General features: G+C 36.0%; 1 protein-coding gene across 3 annotated transcripts in view; it reads right to left on the bottom strand.

Moving 5' to 3' along the window:
* Positions 1 to 4,663: 4,663 nt before the first annotated feature.
* Positions 4,664 to 18,907, bottom strand: part of LOC139936949 (uncharacterized) — a 51,653-nt gene continuing 37,409 nt past the window's right edge. For all 3 annotated transcript variants that reach the window (XM_071931812.1, XM_071931811.1, XM_071931813.1), the window contains exons 14-26: positions 18,024 to 18,096; positions 16,901 to 17,005; positions 16,435 to 16,521; positions 15,697 to 15,840; positions 14,768 to 14,908; positions 13,928 to 14,044; positions 13,570 to 13,728; positions 12,684 to 12,889; positions 10,467 to 10,561; positions 9,393 to 9,587; positions 8,412 to 8,507; positions 7,957 to 8,087; positions 4,664 to 6,887 (exon numbers count right to left, since the gene is read on the bottom strand). In XM_071931812.1, the coding sequence (XP_071787913.1) occupies positions 6,759 to 6,887; positions 7,957 to 8,087; positions 8,412 to 8,507; positions 9,393 to 9,587; positions 10,467 to 10,561; positions 12,684 to 12,889; positions 13,570 to 13,728; positions 13,928 to 14,044; positions 14,768 to 14,908; positions 15,697 to 15,840; positions 16,435 to 16,521; positions 16,901 to 17,005; positions 18,024 to 18,096 (1,678 nt within the window). In that variant the 3' untranslated portion in view covers positions 4,664 to 6,758. The remainder of the gene's footprint in view (positions 6,888 to 7,956; positions 8,088 to 8,411; positions 8,508 to 9,392; positions 9,588 to 10,466; positions 10,562 to 12,683; positions 12,890 to 13,569; positions 13,729 to 13,927; positions 14,045 to 14,767; positions 14,909 to 15,696; positions 15,841 to 16,434; positions 16,522 to 16,900; positions 17,006 to 18,023; positions 18,097 to 18,907) is intronic.

An 18,907-nucleotide genomic window follows, 5' to 3' on the forward strand; every position in this document is an offset into this window, starting at 1 on the left:
GGTGTCGAATTACAAGGTTTTTAGGTTCAAAAAGTGACCATTTGCTTTTCGCTATATGTCTTCGAATTTTATAGTTATGATATTCATAATTACGCATCTGATAGATCAAGACTGGGACAACATTTGAAAAGTTAACGTCGAAATCGTATGACCCCTCCTTCCGTTCGTACCGGAAGGTCAAAGTTTGCAATTGTATATTTTTCTTCAAAAATACATCTCCGTCCCTTGCCCTCTAACAAAAGCACACTTCCCAAACGTGTATGAACTTCTAACTTCACACATAGTTAGATATTTATCAGGAGAAGAAACCGTTTGAGTTACGTCACGATGACGTCATCAATTCTTGAGTTATGAATTTTCAAAGTTTATTATTTCAAAAAATCATAACTTTTGATCTACATGATGGGTTGTTACAATCGACACATCATCGGAAAGTTCGTTAAAAACTCCGTAAATGCCTCGCAGACATGATCCCATTTTGATCTCGTCTTCTGGTTCAAAATCGAGTTTGAAAATACATAATTTCATGTATAAAGAACTACGAAGTTTCCCCATTGGTTGTGCGTAACACGTGTGTCGTACACGTGTAGTGTATTAGGCATCATTTATTTGGTGGCATGCTGCCAAGTTTATTGTACTCTGTGCCATAGCGTGATATGCATAGAGATAGCTCTATTATTTAGAGCTGTATAGCTCTATTTATGCAGAACGCTGCGAAAATGATTTCCTCTCAATCTTCGGCGTCAAATTGTTCAAATGTTACCCTTCTGATGGCTTAGTGGTCAATGTGGAATTGAAGACGAAGTTTCGCTGAGATGGCCACCTACTTCAGTGATTCATGGGACTTTTAATTATGTGAGAAAACAACAGTACAAAATGACGAACATTGGTCATGTTTTGGTTAAACACCGAGAAGAATAGAGACGTTGCATCGATCGACCACTCCCCCCGGGTGAAGGGCGTTTTGGGCCCACGGAATTCACGTCAGTATTACAATATCTATTACTTCTTGAACTTAGCATAATCATCAATTGTTTTGATTATTTGTTAAAACAACTATCCAAGTTATTCTGATTTAAATACTTTGAAGAAAAAAAATCTCTGGAATAACATAAGCCCTTTTAAACTTTCTCTGGTAGGAAAGGACGTTACGTAAACTAATCTATTTCTACATCCATGCATCTACTACATCCATTTCTACATCCATTTTACAATACAAAACATTTAAAGAAAACAGAATGGTTAAAGCATAAGGCCCAAGCAATTAGGAGTGGTCTTGCTAAAATAAACTGCCGGATTAAACAAAACTTTAGTACAAACAAATAAATAAAACAATCCAGATTTTCATCTTCTTCTTGTCTTCGTCCCTTGTCCTCGAACAAAAGCACACTTCCCAAACTCGTATGAACTTGAAACTTCGCACATAGTTAGATATGCATTAGGAGTGGAATAATGTGTTAGTTAGGTCATGATGACGGCATCCATTCTTGAGTTATAAAAATTCAAAGTTTATTATTTCACAAAATCATTATTTTTGATCCACGTGATGGACTCTTACAATCGATACATAATCGGAAAGGTCGTTAAAAACTCCGTAAAGGCCTCGCAGACATGACCCCATTTTTACCTTGTCTTCTGGTTCAAATCAGATTTTTTGTGTATTTTCGTCAAAAATACATTTTTTGTTTTGACTACTACCGTACTGCATTGATCACACCGGTTCTCGTCCGATCAGTGAAGTTTAAGCAACCTCGGGCCCGGTCAGTACTTGGATGGGAAACCCGCTAAACCAGTTGTTGATGTTTTTTTTCTCCAGTCGTCATCATTCATAAGTTCCTATGTCCTCAACCACAAAAGCTATTTTGACAATCTATACATCATATGAAAGGGGTTTACGTACTTCACAAAAATGGATATGTTGGTGACCTTCTCTTGACCTTTTGACCTTTCTAAACCGGAAGTGCATGTAAAATGCTTTGAAAAGGCCTATTTTCATGGGTTTTTCCTTTGATAATTGTCCACCAGGGTGTATTTTTGTACTCCCGGAAGCCGAACACCTTGTTTTTGTTATGACAAAAACTTGAGTCTAGTTAATTCTTCTTCTTCTTCTCAGCGTCCCTTGTCCGCTAACAAAAGCGCCTTTCCCAAATTCGTATGAACTTGAAACTTCACACATAGTTAGCGATTTATTAGGAAAAGAAACCGTGTGAGTTACGTCATGATGACGTCATAAATTCTTGAGTTATGAATATTCAAAGTTTATTAATTCAAAAAATCATAACTTTTGATCTACATGAGGGATTCTTACAATCGAAACATCATCTGATTTGTCATTGAAAACTCCGTAAACGCCTCACAGACATGACCCCATTTTGATGTTGTCTTCCAGCTCAAAAGAGAGGTTGAAAATTTCAAAATTCACGTCTAAAGAACAACGTAAATCCCCATTGGTATGTGCATAAACATTGCACGTAGGCATACACACAACGTGTAGTGTATTAGCGGTGCAGCAGAGCACGCTCCAGTGATCATCCATTCTGCTTATTAGCGGCGATTGTCCGCTAAAAAAATCACACTTCCCAAGCACATATAAAGTTGAAACTTCACACATAGTTAGATATGTATAAGGAGAAGAAACCGTTTGAGTTATGTCACGATGACGTCATCAATTCTTGAGTTATGAATTTTCAAAGTTTATTATTTCAAAAAATCATAACTTTTGATCTACATGATAGGTTGTTACAATCGACACATCATCGGAAAGTTCGTTAAAAACTCCGTAAATGCCTCGCAGACGTGATCCCATTTTGATCTCGTCTTCTGGTTCAAAATCGAGTTTGAAAATTCACAATTTCTTGTATAAAGAACTACGAAATTTCCCCATTGGTTGTGCGTAACACTTGTGGCGTACACGTGTAGGGTATTAGGCAAAATTTATTTGGTGGCATGCTGCCAAGTTTGTTGTACTCTGTGCCATAGCGTGATATGCATAGAGCTATAGAGCTATGCAAACGCTGCGAAAACAATGTCATTTCAATCTTCAGCGTCAAATTGTTCAAATGTTACCCTTCTGATGGCTTAGTGGTCAATGTGGAATTGAAGACGAAGTTTCGCTGAGATGGCCACCTACTTCAGTGATTCATGGGACTTTTAATTATGTGAGAAAACAACAGTACAAAATGACGAACATTGGTCATGTTTTGGTTAAACACCGAGAAGAATAGAGACGTTACATCGATCGACCACTCCACCCGGGTGAAGGGCGTTTTGGGCCCACGGAATTCACGTCAGTATTACGATATCTATTACTTCTTGAACTTAGCATAATCATCAATTGTTTTGATTATTTGTTAAAACAACTATGAAAGTTATTTTTAGTTAAATATTTTGAAGAAAAAAAATCTCTGGAATAACAAAAGCCCTTTCAAACTTTCTCTAGTAGGAAAGGACGTTACGTAAACTAATCTATTTCTACCTCCATGCACAGACATGGATGTTACAATACAAAACATTCAAAGAAAACAGAATGGTTAAAGCATAAGGCCCACGCAATTAGGAGTGGTCTTGCTAAAAAAAACTGCCGGATTAAACAAAACTTTAGTACAAACAAATCAATAAAACAATCCAGATTTTCATCTTCTTCTCTTCGTCCCTTGTCCTCGAACAAAAGCACACTTCCCAAACTCGTATGAACTTGAAACTTCGCACATAGTTAGATATGCATTAGGAGTGGAATAATGTGTTAGTTAGGTCATGATGACGTCATCCATTCTTGAGTAATAAAAATTCAAATTATTATTTCAAAAAATCATTATTTTTGATCCACGTTTTTTTTTTTTTACTTCTTTTTTAAAATATTATCAATAGAGCGCGAAAAAGCTGCATGAAGAATAGTCTTCGTTCAATGTGGTTAAAAAATACTACCCCTTACAGTATTTTCTTCAGTCATCAGTCAATATTTCCTTAGTTCATATTTCCTAAACTACATAAGCTATTTTGACAATCTGTACATCATATGAAAGGGCTTTACGTACTTGACAGAAATGGATATGTTGGTGAACTTTCGTTGACCTTTTGACCTGTTTAAACGGGAAGTGACTGTGAAATGATTTGAAACAGGGCGTGGTTGATTGTCTTTTAGGTCGAAATAAACATCCTTTGATGCTTTACCATCACACCATACAAGTCTGGCAAAGGTCTGGTTTAAAACAAATATTACCGATGACGTCACCAAACATACACTTTTACTAGATGACGTAATCATGTGGTTTTGACAGTTTTTGTAATTTGAATCATTTATTACAAATCTTGAGAACAAAGCAAGGTGTAATATTTGTTTTTTAATCCAGGCTTTTACTCCCGGAAACCGAACACCTTGAGTTTGTTCACAAACTCTCAATCTCTAGTTCCATCTAATGTTGTTTTGTAATATGTTCGTACAGTTTGACTTTATTTTGGGGGGGATAACAATTATTTAAACTTCTTTTTGGGGGCTTAAACTTTGTTACAAATATAAATATAAGAACAATATCTGTAATAAATATTTTGAATTGATGCTAAGAAATAAGCAACAAAATGTTTATTACATAAACAAACAAGTGGCAACAGGGTTTTGCGATCATCGAGGATCGTTAACTATTTATCAATATATTTTATTGTGCACTCACAAAATATTATTCATTCTTAGTATTTTACAAGGTTATCTACAATAATTAACATTGTGAAACAAAATAAATAATGCACTCTCCATAAAGTTTTCACAAATACCAATTAAAAGGTTTAACTACTTTTCTTTAAGAATAGTTTCAGACACTATGAATGCTTTATTCATCTAATATGGATGCATCACAACAGTATAAGTTAAGACTCCTACACCCAACCCACGTCTGGCAAGATTTAGAGAAATTTATTAAATCAAAAACATTCAGTCATATGGTACCAGTTATTCTATATATTTCGCACACTCACTTGCTGCCATGAACGTCTTGTCGCTCAAACTTAAAGGCAGTGGACACTATTGGTATTACTCAAAATAATTGTCAGCATAAAACCTTACTTGGTAACGACTAATGGGGAGAGGTTGATAGTATAAAACATTGTGAGAAACGGCTCCCTATGAAGTGACGTAGCTCTTGCGAAAGGAGTAGTTTTCCACGAATTTGATATCAAGATCTCAAGTTTAGAATTTGAGGTCTCGAAATCAAGCATCTAAAGCACACAACTTAAGTGTGACAAGGGTGTTTTTTTCTTTCATAGTTGTCTCGCAACTCCGACGACCAATCAAGCTAAAATTTTCACAGGTTTGTTATTTGAATGTTGAGATACACCAAGTGAGAAGACTGGTCTTTAACAATTAGCAATAGTGTCCAGTGTCTTTAATGAATGTCCATAACTGGAAGGTACTTGAAATGATAATAATAATAAAGACTGTGACATAAGATAAGTTTGGGGTACAAAGACAAGATCTAATGCATGGCGCAGTTGAAGAAAAAGACCCATCCTAAGTTAGGACGGAATACTCGTCCTTACTCGAGATCGATAGATTAATCATAGCACTTCGTGAACATCGTAGAATACCTAGTTTGCCTTACAGCTACAGGCAATTCAATCCCATATTTTAGCACTAGAACCAAAATAGTTTGACTTATACGTACCGATGTGTGTTAAGCAATGTTTACTCAGTACTTTCCCGTGAAAAGAAAATCCATGGACAAACAATATTTGCATTAACTAAGAGTGTCCTATAACAGAGTTATGCGAATATTAAGGTAACATTTGTTCGCAAGAATCTGGACACGTTTGGTTATTGTCAAAGACCAGCATTCTCACTTGGTGTATCTCAACAATATGAATAAAATACCAAACCTGTGAAAGTTTGGACTCGAACAATGAAAGAAAAAACACCCTTATTGCACAAATGTGCTTTCAGATGCCTGAAAAAAAAAAGCTTCAGGAAACATATCATATTTGAGTGAGAAATGACCTCTTTCTCAAAATCTGTTTACATGGAAAGAAAATCCATATACAAAACATACTTGCATTTACGCCGTTATACACTTTCGAAACAGAAAAAAAAAATAAAAGTTCACAAGTTCGAGCCAGTCGCTTCCCTACACCCCCCCCCTTTGTCCCCCTATTCATTGTTTACCCCTTGCTTTATCTGTATGCTTTCTAACCCCATTCATGTATTTCCACTTCACTGCTAATGTTTCACTTAGCCTTCGAGAAAGACTCTGCTAGGGTCGAAACGTCGGGCCATTCACTATTTTTTGCAGATTTACAAATAACTTACAGGTTTGTTATTTTATATATAAGTTGTGATACACTTTGCACAATACTGTTTACCGAAAGTGTCCAATGGCTTTAAAGGCACTGGACATGGGTATGTACTCAAAATAATTGTTAGCATAAAAACTTACTTAGTACAAGTAATGGAGAGTTGTTGATAGTATAAAACATTGTGAGAAACGACTCCCTCTGAAGTAACGTAGTTTTCCACGAATTTGGTTTTGAAACCTCAGATTTAGATTTTGAGGTCTCGAAATCCAGCATCTGAAAGCACACAACTTCGTGTGACAAGGGTGTATTTTCTTTCATTATTATCTCGCAACTTCAATGACCAATTGAGCTCAAATTTTCACAAGTTTGTTATTTCATGCTTATGTTGAGAAACACCAAGAAGACTGGTCTTTGACAATTACCAAGAGTGTCCACTGTCTTTACTGTAAATCAATCAATCAATAAATCATCAATCAAAATTATCCTTTCATTATCCATTGGACTGTTGAACAATCAGATCCACCAGCAGACAGTACCATCCTTCCACCTGGCAGGAATCGGACAATGGGGGCGTCCTTGCAGTGAGCCTGGATGCTTCTTCTACCACTCTGTAAACAGGAGAAGCAAGGAAAGTGAGATTAATATTGTGTTTGTACAGGCAATAATATGTATATTAATTTGTTTTCCTTCATAATTAGATTTTATTAGATTATTTATTGTCCTCGTTAAAAAGCATGGAAACTTGACATCCGTGGCCAAATACAAGTATACACAATCAATATCAAAACTATATAAATTACAAAAATAAGAGAAGTAGAGTTACAAACCAACAAGAGACCTAAAATTAAAAAAAAATTAAAATAAATAAATACAGGCACGTACATGTTTCAGTAATAATACAGTTTATACATGTACGTGTGAAATGGTCGAAAAGTGTGCCCAAATGAACAGGGATTTATAATAATGTGGTAAAGCACCTTTAGGATATCAGCTACTAGGATATCTGCTTTATAACAACCAATTGTTATTTAATTATTGTCATGTTTAAAAATGACATATCTCGCTACCCTACTAGAGGTGCAAATAACACCAATAACGCAAAGAGTGCAACATAAAAAAAATAATAAAATAATAAAGGAACATTTTTAAAGCGCCTTATGCATGGTCTCAAAGCGCTTTACACAAATATAAAAATCAGCAACATATAAAAATACAAAGAGAAAACACACATACAATCTTATAATAAGCAGTAAGCAAAATATATAACAATAACACAATCGAAAAGACAACACGTTTGCCAAGAGCCTATCTTGTGCAAGATATGCTTAGGCCTATGTTCAATGTTCAATTCAATTCGATATAAACATTACATTAACAAAGATGGAAACTGTTATCCACAGTGTGCATCTTACGATAACCACACAAGATAAATTTGTAAGAACTAAAAAATTATAAACATGACAAAATACACATTGACAGAGATATTTACAACCATCCTAAAAAAAACACTAGGGCGATGACCAACAAAATAAAAACCACAGAAGTAAAGGAACATTAAAAAACACAAGTTCAAAGGAGTTGTTACAAACTCAAGGTATGACATTTTAGAACAGACACAGCAAACTAAAATAGTTCAAATTAAAATTTATATTTGAATGTCATCAATGTGTGACATACCTCTTGGTTGGAGCAAGGGTATTTGAACAACGACATAACACCATCATCGGTACCCGAAACCAAAAGGCACTGGTCCTCATTCCTGTCAATGCTATTTACAAAAGCACTTTCTTCGCTGGTTCCCCAAACACCTGCAATCAATACAATGTAAAGACACATTTGAGATTGAGCACTATAGTAGCTGCAGTCACCATGACATTTGTGTAAATCTGACAGGGCAGAGGGCTCGCAGGGTTTTAAGCACAAAAATTACTCACATTCTGTGTGCATGAAACATTTTAATGTGTTTACTTCGAATAATTTTACAAAACTTCCTATAGCCCTAATGCCATCTTGTACATAGTTTTTAAAAGTTTCAACTAGCTTTTATGCCATCTGATCTTTTACTCTTGAAAAAAACCTTCATCAAACTAAACAAATGAAAATGTGACTCGGATTTGTTTGAGTAAACTCACCAGCTCTTGTGTATCCCGAGAGACAATGTTGTGAGATCCAGCTGGTATTCCTGTAATCCGAAGAATACTCCCACATTTTACAGCTCTCGACATCCCCTAAACAGTTTTACAAAAGGAAACTGATAAAAATTTTGCCTTGCCTCATCGTGAAAAGAGAACGGAGGATTGTGATTGAATAGGCTCATTAAGAGGGGAATTCACAATTATCAACATTTTCACTAGAAAGGGTTTAAAGCCATTGGACCCTTTTGGTACAGGAAAAGTTCACAGATTTACAAATAATTTACAGGGTTTACAGAAGGTAATGGTGAAAGACTTCTCTTGAAATATTAGTCCATGAAATGCTTTACTTTTTGAGAAAACGGTAAAACAATATAAATTCTCGTTAGCGAGAATTACGGATTTGTTATAAACACATGTCATGACACGGCGAAGCGCGCGAAAACAGGAGTGGGTTTTCCCGTTATTTTCTCCCGACTCCGATGTCCGATTGAGCCTAAATTTCCACAGGATTGTTATTTTATATATAAGTTGTGATACACGAAGTGTGGGACTTGGTCAATACTGTTTACTGAAAGTGTATAATGGCTTTAATGCCCGGCTTATGCTTTCGTTTTCTGAAGAAAAAAAACTCATGTTAAATACATGTAAGATGAAGTGTTCTTTTGTTTTGTCTGTTTGACATTTTGAAAGTCAGATAAGCTGTGTCTTGTGTCAGGAAATTTGTACATTCTTAAATCTGTGTTCATAATATACAGGGTTTGCATGCGATTTACATTCAAGTATCTCTACGTAGAGTAGTGTGATGAAAACAACTTTTTTTTTTACGTTTAGAGGGGAGAGGCTGGAGGGGGTATTGAAAAGTGTATGGTTTGTTATACGCTTGTCAAATGCTGATAAAAACGACCTCTAATGTAATCTTAGCAAACTCAAAACATTAAAAACTCAAACTTTCATATTTTTTGGTCAGTAATAACTTACAGCACAAATATTCATGGCTGACAGAACTGCTCTGCAAATACATCTTTCCACTCCCGTCATCGGTTGACCAATCAAATGCTGTTACAGCTGTGGAATGACCTTCAAATGATCCGAGCCGTTCCAACGTCTTCCCAGACTCAACCACTTTTAAGATTAAGATGGCGTCGTGGCAAGCTGCTGCAAAGATTTCACCTCCTACCATGGCATAGTAAAAGGTTGTTAGTTTATAAGTGTCATCTTTCACTGTAAAATTTAGATTTTGTGCAGTTTCTAATTTTGTATTTATTTCATTTCTCGGGTAGATAAAAAAATACAATAATGCACAATAATTAGGTAAAAACATAAAAAGATACAGCAATGAGCAATTAAAATACAGAGAAGGAAAAAGAAACAGGTGGCATGGAGCCTGAAGGATTAAAAGAAACACAGTTCCTGTCTAGAGGCTCTCCTCTTCATGGTCCTAAAGAGCATTGAAATATACAAATATATAAATATACAAACAGCAAAATAAAAAACATGACAAATACGCATGAAAATACACATACATGAACAAGGGCAAGCAAGAAAGGTAAATGTAAATAATTATTTCCTTCAACTTGTGTAAATCTGAGACTTCAAAATTAAATAACATCTAGCAATAATTAATTGGTAATTATAGAATATTCATGATATGACTTTAAAGACAATGGCAACTATTGGGAATGGTCAAAGACCAGTCTTCTCACTTTGTATATCTCAACATAATATGCACAAAATAACAAACCTGTAAAGATTTGAACCAAATCGGTCATCGAACTTGCGAGATAAGAATGAAAGAAAAAACACCCTTATCACACGAAGTTGTGTGCGTTTAGATGGTTGATTTCGAGACCTCAAGTTCTAAACTTGAGGTCTCAAAATCAAATTCGTGTAAAATTACTTCTTTCACAATGTTTTATACCATCAACCTCTCCCCATTACTCGTCCCCAAGAAAGGTTTTACGCTAATAATTATTTTGAGTAACTACCAATAGTGTCCACTGCCTTTAATTCGCAAACTTTGACAGACTTTTTTATGGTGGACGTTCCACTTACCAGGAGCAAACTTGATGAAATTGATCTGTTGCCGACCTAGTTTAATGCGATTTGTTTCTTGAACTTCCTCTTCACCGATTGTTAGCACAACCAGACTGCAAAAGAAAATATTTGTCATATAAGGGTCATGACACACAAGGCAACTTTTATGAACAACGAGCACACCAGCTCTTTTACCCTAAAGTTAACTATAGTTATAATTTTAGTTACTTCTTAAATGCCCTTGAAAATCGTTACAAGTACATAACAATTTGCATTAGCAATGTTATCTTCAAACAATCTGAAATAATAAACATGTGGTGAACAATTCAATTGTCATACAACATTTTAGCTGGGCCCAATTTCATGGCTCTGCTTACTGCACAGTTCGGTGTTTACAGCACCTAGTTTGAACTTAAGGCTGGTCAGGTTGGCGTAGTGGTATCTTTTCTCTCCTTCAACCGCTAGGACCCCAGCTCAAATCATGCAAGGGGCACTAAATGGAATGGGGTTTTTTTGCGGCATTTTTCCCTGGAACACTTTTCTGGGGTTTTCCTCCCACATTTTTCCGAGAGTCCTTGGCTTCACAACTAAAATAACTGAAATGAAATGTTGCAGAATGTATTTCTAAGTGCAGAATTCCGCAGGAAACAGAGCCATGGAGTTGGGTTCTGATCAGCTGATTTTTCTTCTTCTTTTTTTCTTAACTTGTAGTGCCACACTAGAAAGCTAAAACAAATGTACAACTGTGCTATACATGTATAGGGGGGATCTTCTCTGTTTCCTTCAACCGAAGTTGCCTGTCTGAAAAAATACAAATAGCTTCTCCCCCCAAAAAAAAATAAAAACAAAATAAAATACAAAATACAAAATACAAAAAATCTAATCAACAATTTACCTGTTCCCCTGACTGGTCATGTGGTGTTGGATTACCATGCAAGTGATGTCATGCAGTGATATCATCACCACGGCAACAGGGTGTGGGAAGGTTGTGCAGTGGAGTGATCAAGAGAGGAGAAAACGAGGATGCAAGAAGAATATACAAAAACAAAGCAAACTGGGGGTTAGGTGGTGGGAACAAGGTTGAATACCCAAAGGGCAAAAATGTCCATATTTAAATAAGAAGCATTTTTAGCCTTTGAGAAAGACTCTGCTAGGGTCCAAATGTCAGGCCATTAACTATATTTTGCATTTATAGACGATGTGACCTCTGACGTGACTCGAAAACCATAACATGATTCGTGCGCAGACCACTGGGCAAAACCTTTGTGTTTTGGCAGCCAGCTAGAAAGTGTATGCAATCTTACCATGACTACGCTTCTTTTTGCCCAGTGAAACATGACGTATACAGTGTTTTTTCAACAGAGGGCGGTTTGAATGTAAATAAAGGTCACATCGTCTATACCATAGGGTGCTTTTGGTTGTTAAATTGTTTGCAACAGCTTATTCTATTTTCTATAACAAAAAGAACAAATAAAAGCATATACTGTACATGTGCAATACTCATTCCACTTTGGGATAGCATGTATAAATTCTAAATAAAGACTGACGCAATGTGGGATCTTTTTTTCAAGAGGGGAGGGGGCGTACAGTGGTAGGGTTAAGGCCAAAAGTTTGATGGTTTAAAGCAATATTAAGCACTGTTTTTCTTTTTGTTAAAAAAACACTACAAAAATTCTGCAGCACAAATTGAGATGCGAGACATGCAGACATGCATAAAAGTCTCACTCGTAATCTTTGCTTTTGAAAAAAACATTTACTGTCCGTCTTGGACTTGGTGGTTAAGCAGTATTAAGCATGGCTTGTGTAAGTTCTGCAGTGCAAATTTAAATGGGAGTTACGTACATGCGAACATGCATTAACAGTGTAATCTTTAAAAACATGGGAGGGTAGGGGCTCACAGCTTTGATGGTTAAGCAATATAAAGCAAGGTTTGTTTGTGGTAAATAACACTTAACAAAAATTCTGCAGTACAAATTAAAATCAGAGTTACATGCAGACGTGCATAAACTACTTAATTGTAATCTTTAAAAAAAAAGAGCTTAAAAAAACCCACTTACTGTCCGTCTTGGACTCGTTGGAAAGACCCCAAAGCTCGGTGGTTATAAGAAAATCAAAGTTTGTTTGTGTTAAGTAACACTAAACAAATTCTGCAGAACAAATATCTTACACGCAAACGTGAATAAAAGCCTCAATCGTAATCTTTAAAAACATGCTTAAAAAAAACAAAACACTTACTTTCCGTCTTTAGCTCCTAGAACGATAATTTCTCCGTTCTGACCAACGTCCATGCATGTTGCATTGATACCTTTCACCACATACTTCCACAACGCTTTGTGTAAACTGGCATCGTAGAGACAAACAATACCGTCGTAGGCGGCAGTGAAGAAATGGTTGTTTTTGATCGGATGCGTTGCTATGCAATGTACTTCATCATAGTGGCCCTGTTTTTTTTTTACACAATAATTGTTTTGTCAAGTCTAATTTTTTCACTTTTTGTAGAAAGATAGAGAGACAGATGCAATGTAGATAGATAGCATCCATTGTCAAACTTTCCAAAATATAAAAAAGTGTTTTATATCAGCAGAGTGTGAGTTTTTAGTCATGACACCTGCAGTGGTTTTCACAAAGAGTTAAGACTAGTCTTATCTCGAGTTAGGACGAGTAACTAGCCATACATTGTTTTATATCCCCCAAGGTTGATATCCCCTAGGACTAGTCCTAAGTTAGGACTAGTCCTAACTCTTTGTGAAATCTACCCCAAAAGACACTTAATCATTATTGCTGCGTCCTTTGGATAGGACGTAAAGCCGTTTGTCACGTGTGTTGTGTAACACACGTAATAGAACCAGTGCACTTATCAAAAAACAGAAGGGGTTTATAATATACCCTGGTGTTCCTGGTTTGATTGGCTGCATGTTCGCCACAACCCTTTTTCAAACCATTACATGGTGATATCTAAAGGATTGGTCTCATACTTCAAACGTAGTCCCACATACCTTGCAGAAAAAAATACTGAATGTTGGAGCACGTTGAATGTCACTGAGTGACGAATATACACGCAATACAAGAAGCCACTATTATTATTATTATTATTATTATTTCTGATTAACTTTGTACTCACCTGTGTAATGGGTGCATTGTTGATCGTAGCGCCAGTAACCAGGGGTCCGGCACTTGTTAATGTTACGTTAGCACTTAGAATACAGTTCAATGTGGTGCCGATGTACATATTGTCCTTGTATATCTGGATAGTACGTACACCCCCTTCCACATGAGGTAGCTGCAAGACATCAAAACAAAATCTTCTTAAACCAGGAAATACCATAAATTTTTTAATGTGTCTACAATTTAGGTGGCTTACAACCCTAGTTTTGGTGAACTAATCTAATAACCTTCATACTTTTGCAAAAAATAGTATATATTTTGTTAATTTTTTTTATACAAAATTTAAAGTCCACCCTGGAAGAACATCAACTAACCTGAATTTTTCCAGTGAAGTCTGTTCCCTTGGAAGTCAGTGAGTATGTCTGGACAATCCCATCTCGACCTCCAGATATCAAAGTATTCTTTGTGTACATCAACCAAAAGACTGGACCCTGCAATGAAAACACATGACACCACAATTAGGTAGTCCCTTGTTTTTAAAAATTTGGGTACAAATCAATTTTAAAAAGAAGATTTATTTTCATAGACAAATAAAGACTTTGCTTGACTTGTTTTGTCATGTTCCTAATGATGTTGAAACCTTGAAAGTCTTCAGTCTAGAGCAAGCCAGTCAAAATGTTGAAACTAACTGAGAACTCAAGCTGCGACAGTTGATTAAATATACTGAGAAGTACCCTCAATCCACTAAGTTTCTGGGAGATTTCCTACGATCCACCCAAGTAGAAGTTAATAAGCAGGACAGTTCTTTTCAGATCATAGCTCTCTCAATATCTGAAATCTACTCCGTGGCAGTAGAATAAATAGCAAGACAAATTCTCAAAATCTACACAGCAGAGTAGATAATGTAAACACATGGTGTTACCGCAAACCGAATATACATTCATACCTCACAATGCAATGCCTCAAAACCTACAAACTTTCAAAGGATAACTAAACAAATCAGTGACAAAAGGCCCAGTCACACAGACCCCGAGAACGAGAACGAAAACGAGAACGATAAAAATGCACGCCCTTGATTGGTTAAATAAGCGTTGGCTTATTCTGCGTGGAGCAATTCAACCAATCAAGGGCAGGCATTTTTATCGTTGTCGTTTTCATTCTCGTTATCGTGGCCTGTGTGATGATTGGGCCTTAAAGCTCCCTTGAATACTTACATTGTGTGCATGGGTGATGGTATGGGCAATGGTATTTCCATCTTTATGCCAGAGGTATATCGTCCCGTTAGAATCACCGGTCAAGAGGGCGCCGTTGGGGTGAAAGGTCAAACAAATGACGTACTTGGCTTTCATCTTTGTCTACAAGATAATAATGATAATGAATAATATTAAAAAGAAACTTACAATATTATGCGCTGTTGCTGAAAAACAGCCTTAGAGTACTATGTACAAAAACTAAGCTACATACAAAAGTCATCAGCAGAAATTTTTTCAAAAAAATTCTAAAAATAAATCAAAATTTTCAATCAATCAACTCAATTATCAAATCGGTCAATCAGTTAACTGCTTCATGGCCTAAAATAGACAGAGTACACTATGGAACCATAGCTGCAAGGTAAGAAAGAAAGTATAAGAAACAAGGCATATAATTCATGATAGCAACAGCACTGCTTTATTCCACAATGTCATTCTGAAAATATGCCAAGACTAAATTTAAGAAACAGGCTCACTTCATGGGATAAGGGGCCATTCAAAATTGTCAATATTTAAATTTTTTTAGGGATGTGTGAGTAAAACCCAACTGGGGAAAACCAGCACCATTGGGCAAGGATATTGACAAACAAAAAAGAAGACACAATACCCAGCTGGCCAAGATCATCAATTTCATTCCTGATTAAACTACAAAGACACAGTTGTTTATTTAAGCCAGGAAAAGCCATTGAAAACCACTGATGTTGGAGACCTTTGATCTAAAATATCTGATTCTTTTGAGGCATTTCTTTGTTCTTCAGTGTATAGATTATATTACGACGCCAATCAATATTCAAAATTTTATATTAAGAGTGGGTAGTTAAAAAAAAATTATGGTCATTAATTTTTGGAGGATTTACCAAAGGTACCCTCCCTTTAAACCACTCCTTACTGACCTCATAATTAGCGATCATTGTTTCTTCGATGGTGTAGGGATCCTTCTGTAGCTGCCAGAAACAAAGATGCTCTTTTCCGACGCTGACGAGCTGGTTTGGGTTGGTGGGATGGAACGCAACCTGACACACCACCTCAGTTAAAAGCTGCGATAAGTATTTAGATATTTGCATTCAGATATTTTATTGCAAAAATATTTGCTTATTACAAAAGATAAAAAGTCATACAAAGTGATACTACAAATACACATGTAGAAAAGAGACACGCAGATGAAAAGGGTGGACAAATTTAATTAAAAGGATTTAAAAAGTGAACACAAGAGATACTTCACAGAGGCGATTGCCTTTGTTGCCCCTGGTCATTGCTTTGGTGCCCCTTGAAATGCTCTAAGGTAAATTTGCATTTTAGAAGGTGTCTTTTACCAAGAAGAAAACATCTTGGTGCCCTTGCCCTTTTAAAAATCAAAGCATCACACCCGCATAAGAGCTTTTTATATTGTGCACCCTGCCGTCGATTTTCGCCAAACTCTTCCTAACTTAAGATTAATCTTAGGACTTAGGACGAGTCCCAACCCCGCACTGTAGCATGCAGACCTTAAGATTAATCCTAAGTTAGAACGAGTTACTCGTCCTTAACTCGTTTCATAAAATCGACTGCCGGTTCCGCCATGCGAAGGACCCTTTTCAAGCCTCCACTCATCTCTAAAAACACAGTTGTGAAGTGATTCAAGCTAAACTCACCACACTGTCTGCTAGTCTCTCTCCAGAAGAGCTGTGCCAGATAGACATTGTGTGCTCATCACTGTCATCAACTGCGACTAGATAATCCTGAAAAAGGTAACAAGTAACATTTGAAATTCAGGTTTTTTTTTTCGGCAGTGTGAGGGCATAATGTGAACCGAATTAACATGATGCAATACCAGTAATAGAACTGTTCTTTTTTCCAATGTTAATATAATTAATTTTGTGTTTGCACCTGCCAGTGCTTCTTACCAGATAAGATTTTATGGTCATTCATTTTTGGAGTAAGTAGGATTTGTAACTTTGCATAGTAGAAGTATAACTATAGAGGTTTGCGGTAACACCATATGAGTAGTGGAGCTGCTGAAAATAGAACTGGTGGTTAATTTTGGGGTAATGACCAAAGGTATACCCTCCCTTTAACATTTGAACTGTTTTAAAATTCGATTTATTTTGAAATTCTCACCTCTTGCTTGCAGAAATTTAAACATAAGACGGCTTTCTCAAAGTAGCCTTCTCCCGCTGTGTACAATGTCTCCAGAGTCTCGGCACTCCACACATGAATACAAGCCTAGAAGCACAAAACCACCAAATCATCAATACAAATCAGTCAAGATCAATCAAACTTGTTAACATTTATCAATCAAATAATCACAAAGGATCAATCAAGTTATTTTTATGAAAAATAAAAAATAAAATAAAATAAAAATAAAATGAAACAAAAATATAAACAAATAAATAAATTCTCAAAGCACTTATTTTACTTAGCTTAAACCCCCCCCCCAAAAAAAAACATAACCCCAAACATATTAAACTTTCCTGGAAATCTTTTTTAGAACTGGGTAAAATTTGTTACTGACATAAAAAAGGTTATAAGATATAACAATATAGGCTGGAGAAATCTAATTTGCACTGCCCTAGATAAGGCGCCAAAACTGACAGCCCAAAATAAGGTTGGCCTCTAAAACCCAAGGCTACATCTAACTGAATTTCCCAGACGCCTGTAACACGTTTGCTCTCAACAGTCACCTTCTTCACGCTCAAGACTGCTTTATTAAACAAGGTCGATTGATGATGGAATTATACATGGATGTTGCAGGATAAAGCACGGTGTTTAAACTAGCATAGGTAGGGCCGATGCCTGTACACAGATCATGTTTGAGCTTCCAGAGCTCAAAATTAATCCTATATGAATTTCACTTTCTCTAAAACTACATTTCTTAGAATTTTTTTATGGTCAAGCACTATATCTTGAGATTTATCTAATTTGTGGTATGGGTTAGTATTCTTTCCTACTCAACAGAATCAAAAAATATTTATCAACTAAAAGTCAATATGTGACTTGTCCGGTTGTCAGTTTACAAACCCAAGGCTAAAAACACTGGCCTCGAACCTGCCTCTCGTGTTAATTTCCAACACTAGCTTCCGATTGTAAATGCAAATAATTTTTACATTTTTTCCAGTTCTTGAACAAATTCTTCAGTGTTGGAAAATAAAGTTTTATTACTGAATAAAAATAAAAAAAGTATTTATATGAAAGAAACCAAGTGGCCTAATTTGGTCGAGTCTAAAATGTTCGAAATACTTACCGCATGTCCAGTCTCTGGCAGTCCAGCTGTTTGTCCTGTTGCCATGATAACATTACTGCTGTGAACAGCAAGACTTGGGGAAAAAAAAAAAAAAAAGAATATGGATGAGATACTTATACTGATGATTAAGAGAGGTTTGCGGTAACACCATGTAAATATCTCCTTTAAAGGCAGTGGACACTATTGGTAATTACTCAAAATAATTATTAGCATAAAACATTGGTAACGAGTAATGGGGAGAGGTTGGTAGTATAAAACATTGTGAGAAACGGCTCCCTCTGAAGAAGAGTACTTTTCGAGAAAGAAGTAATTTTCTACAAATTTGATTTTCGAGACCTCAGATTTAGAATTTGAGGTCTCGAAATCAAGCATCTGAAAGCATACAACTTCGTGTGACAGAGTATTTTTGCTTGCATTATTGTCTCGCAACTTCGATGACCGATTGAGCTCAAATTTTCACTGGTTTGTTACTTTATGCATTTGTTGAGATACAGCAAGTAAGAAGATTGGTCTTTCACAATTACCAATAGTGTCCAGTGTCTTTAAGTAGTGTTAGTTCTGAAAGATTCGGTAGTTGACAACTCAACCTTTTGATCAGTATGCCCTGAAAGCAGCAGCACCATGTGAATATCTCTTTTAAGTAGTGTTGGGGTTCTGAAAAGAACCAGTGGTTATATCCTATTTATACTGATAATGACAATCACACAACCAAAATGTTCAAGTCACTGGGCTTGAATTCACATAGGACTAGGATTCATCTTTTAGACAAGTTGTTGGTGTTATCATAGTAATTTGTGTTGTGATGTCACACAATTTTCTGTTCTTGTTTTGTAGAGATCTTGTTTTTGTTGAAATAGTAATGATATTAAGAATAAGAAAAAAAC

The sequence above is a fragment of the Asterias amurensis genome, chromosome 5 (assembly GCF_032118995.1).
Source record: "Asterias amurensis chromosome 5, ASM3211899v1".
Classification (NCBI taxonomy): Eukaryota; Metazoa; Echinodermata; class Asteroidea; order Forcipulatida; family Asteriidae; genus Asterias; species Asterias amurensis.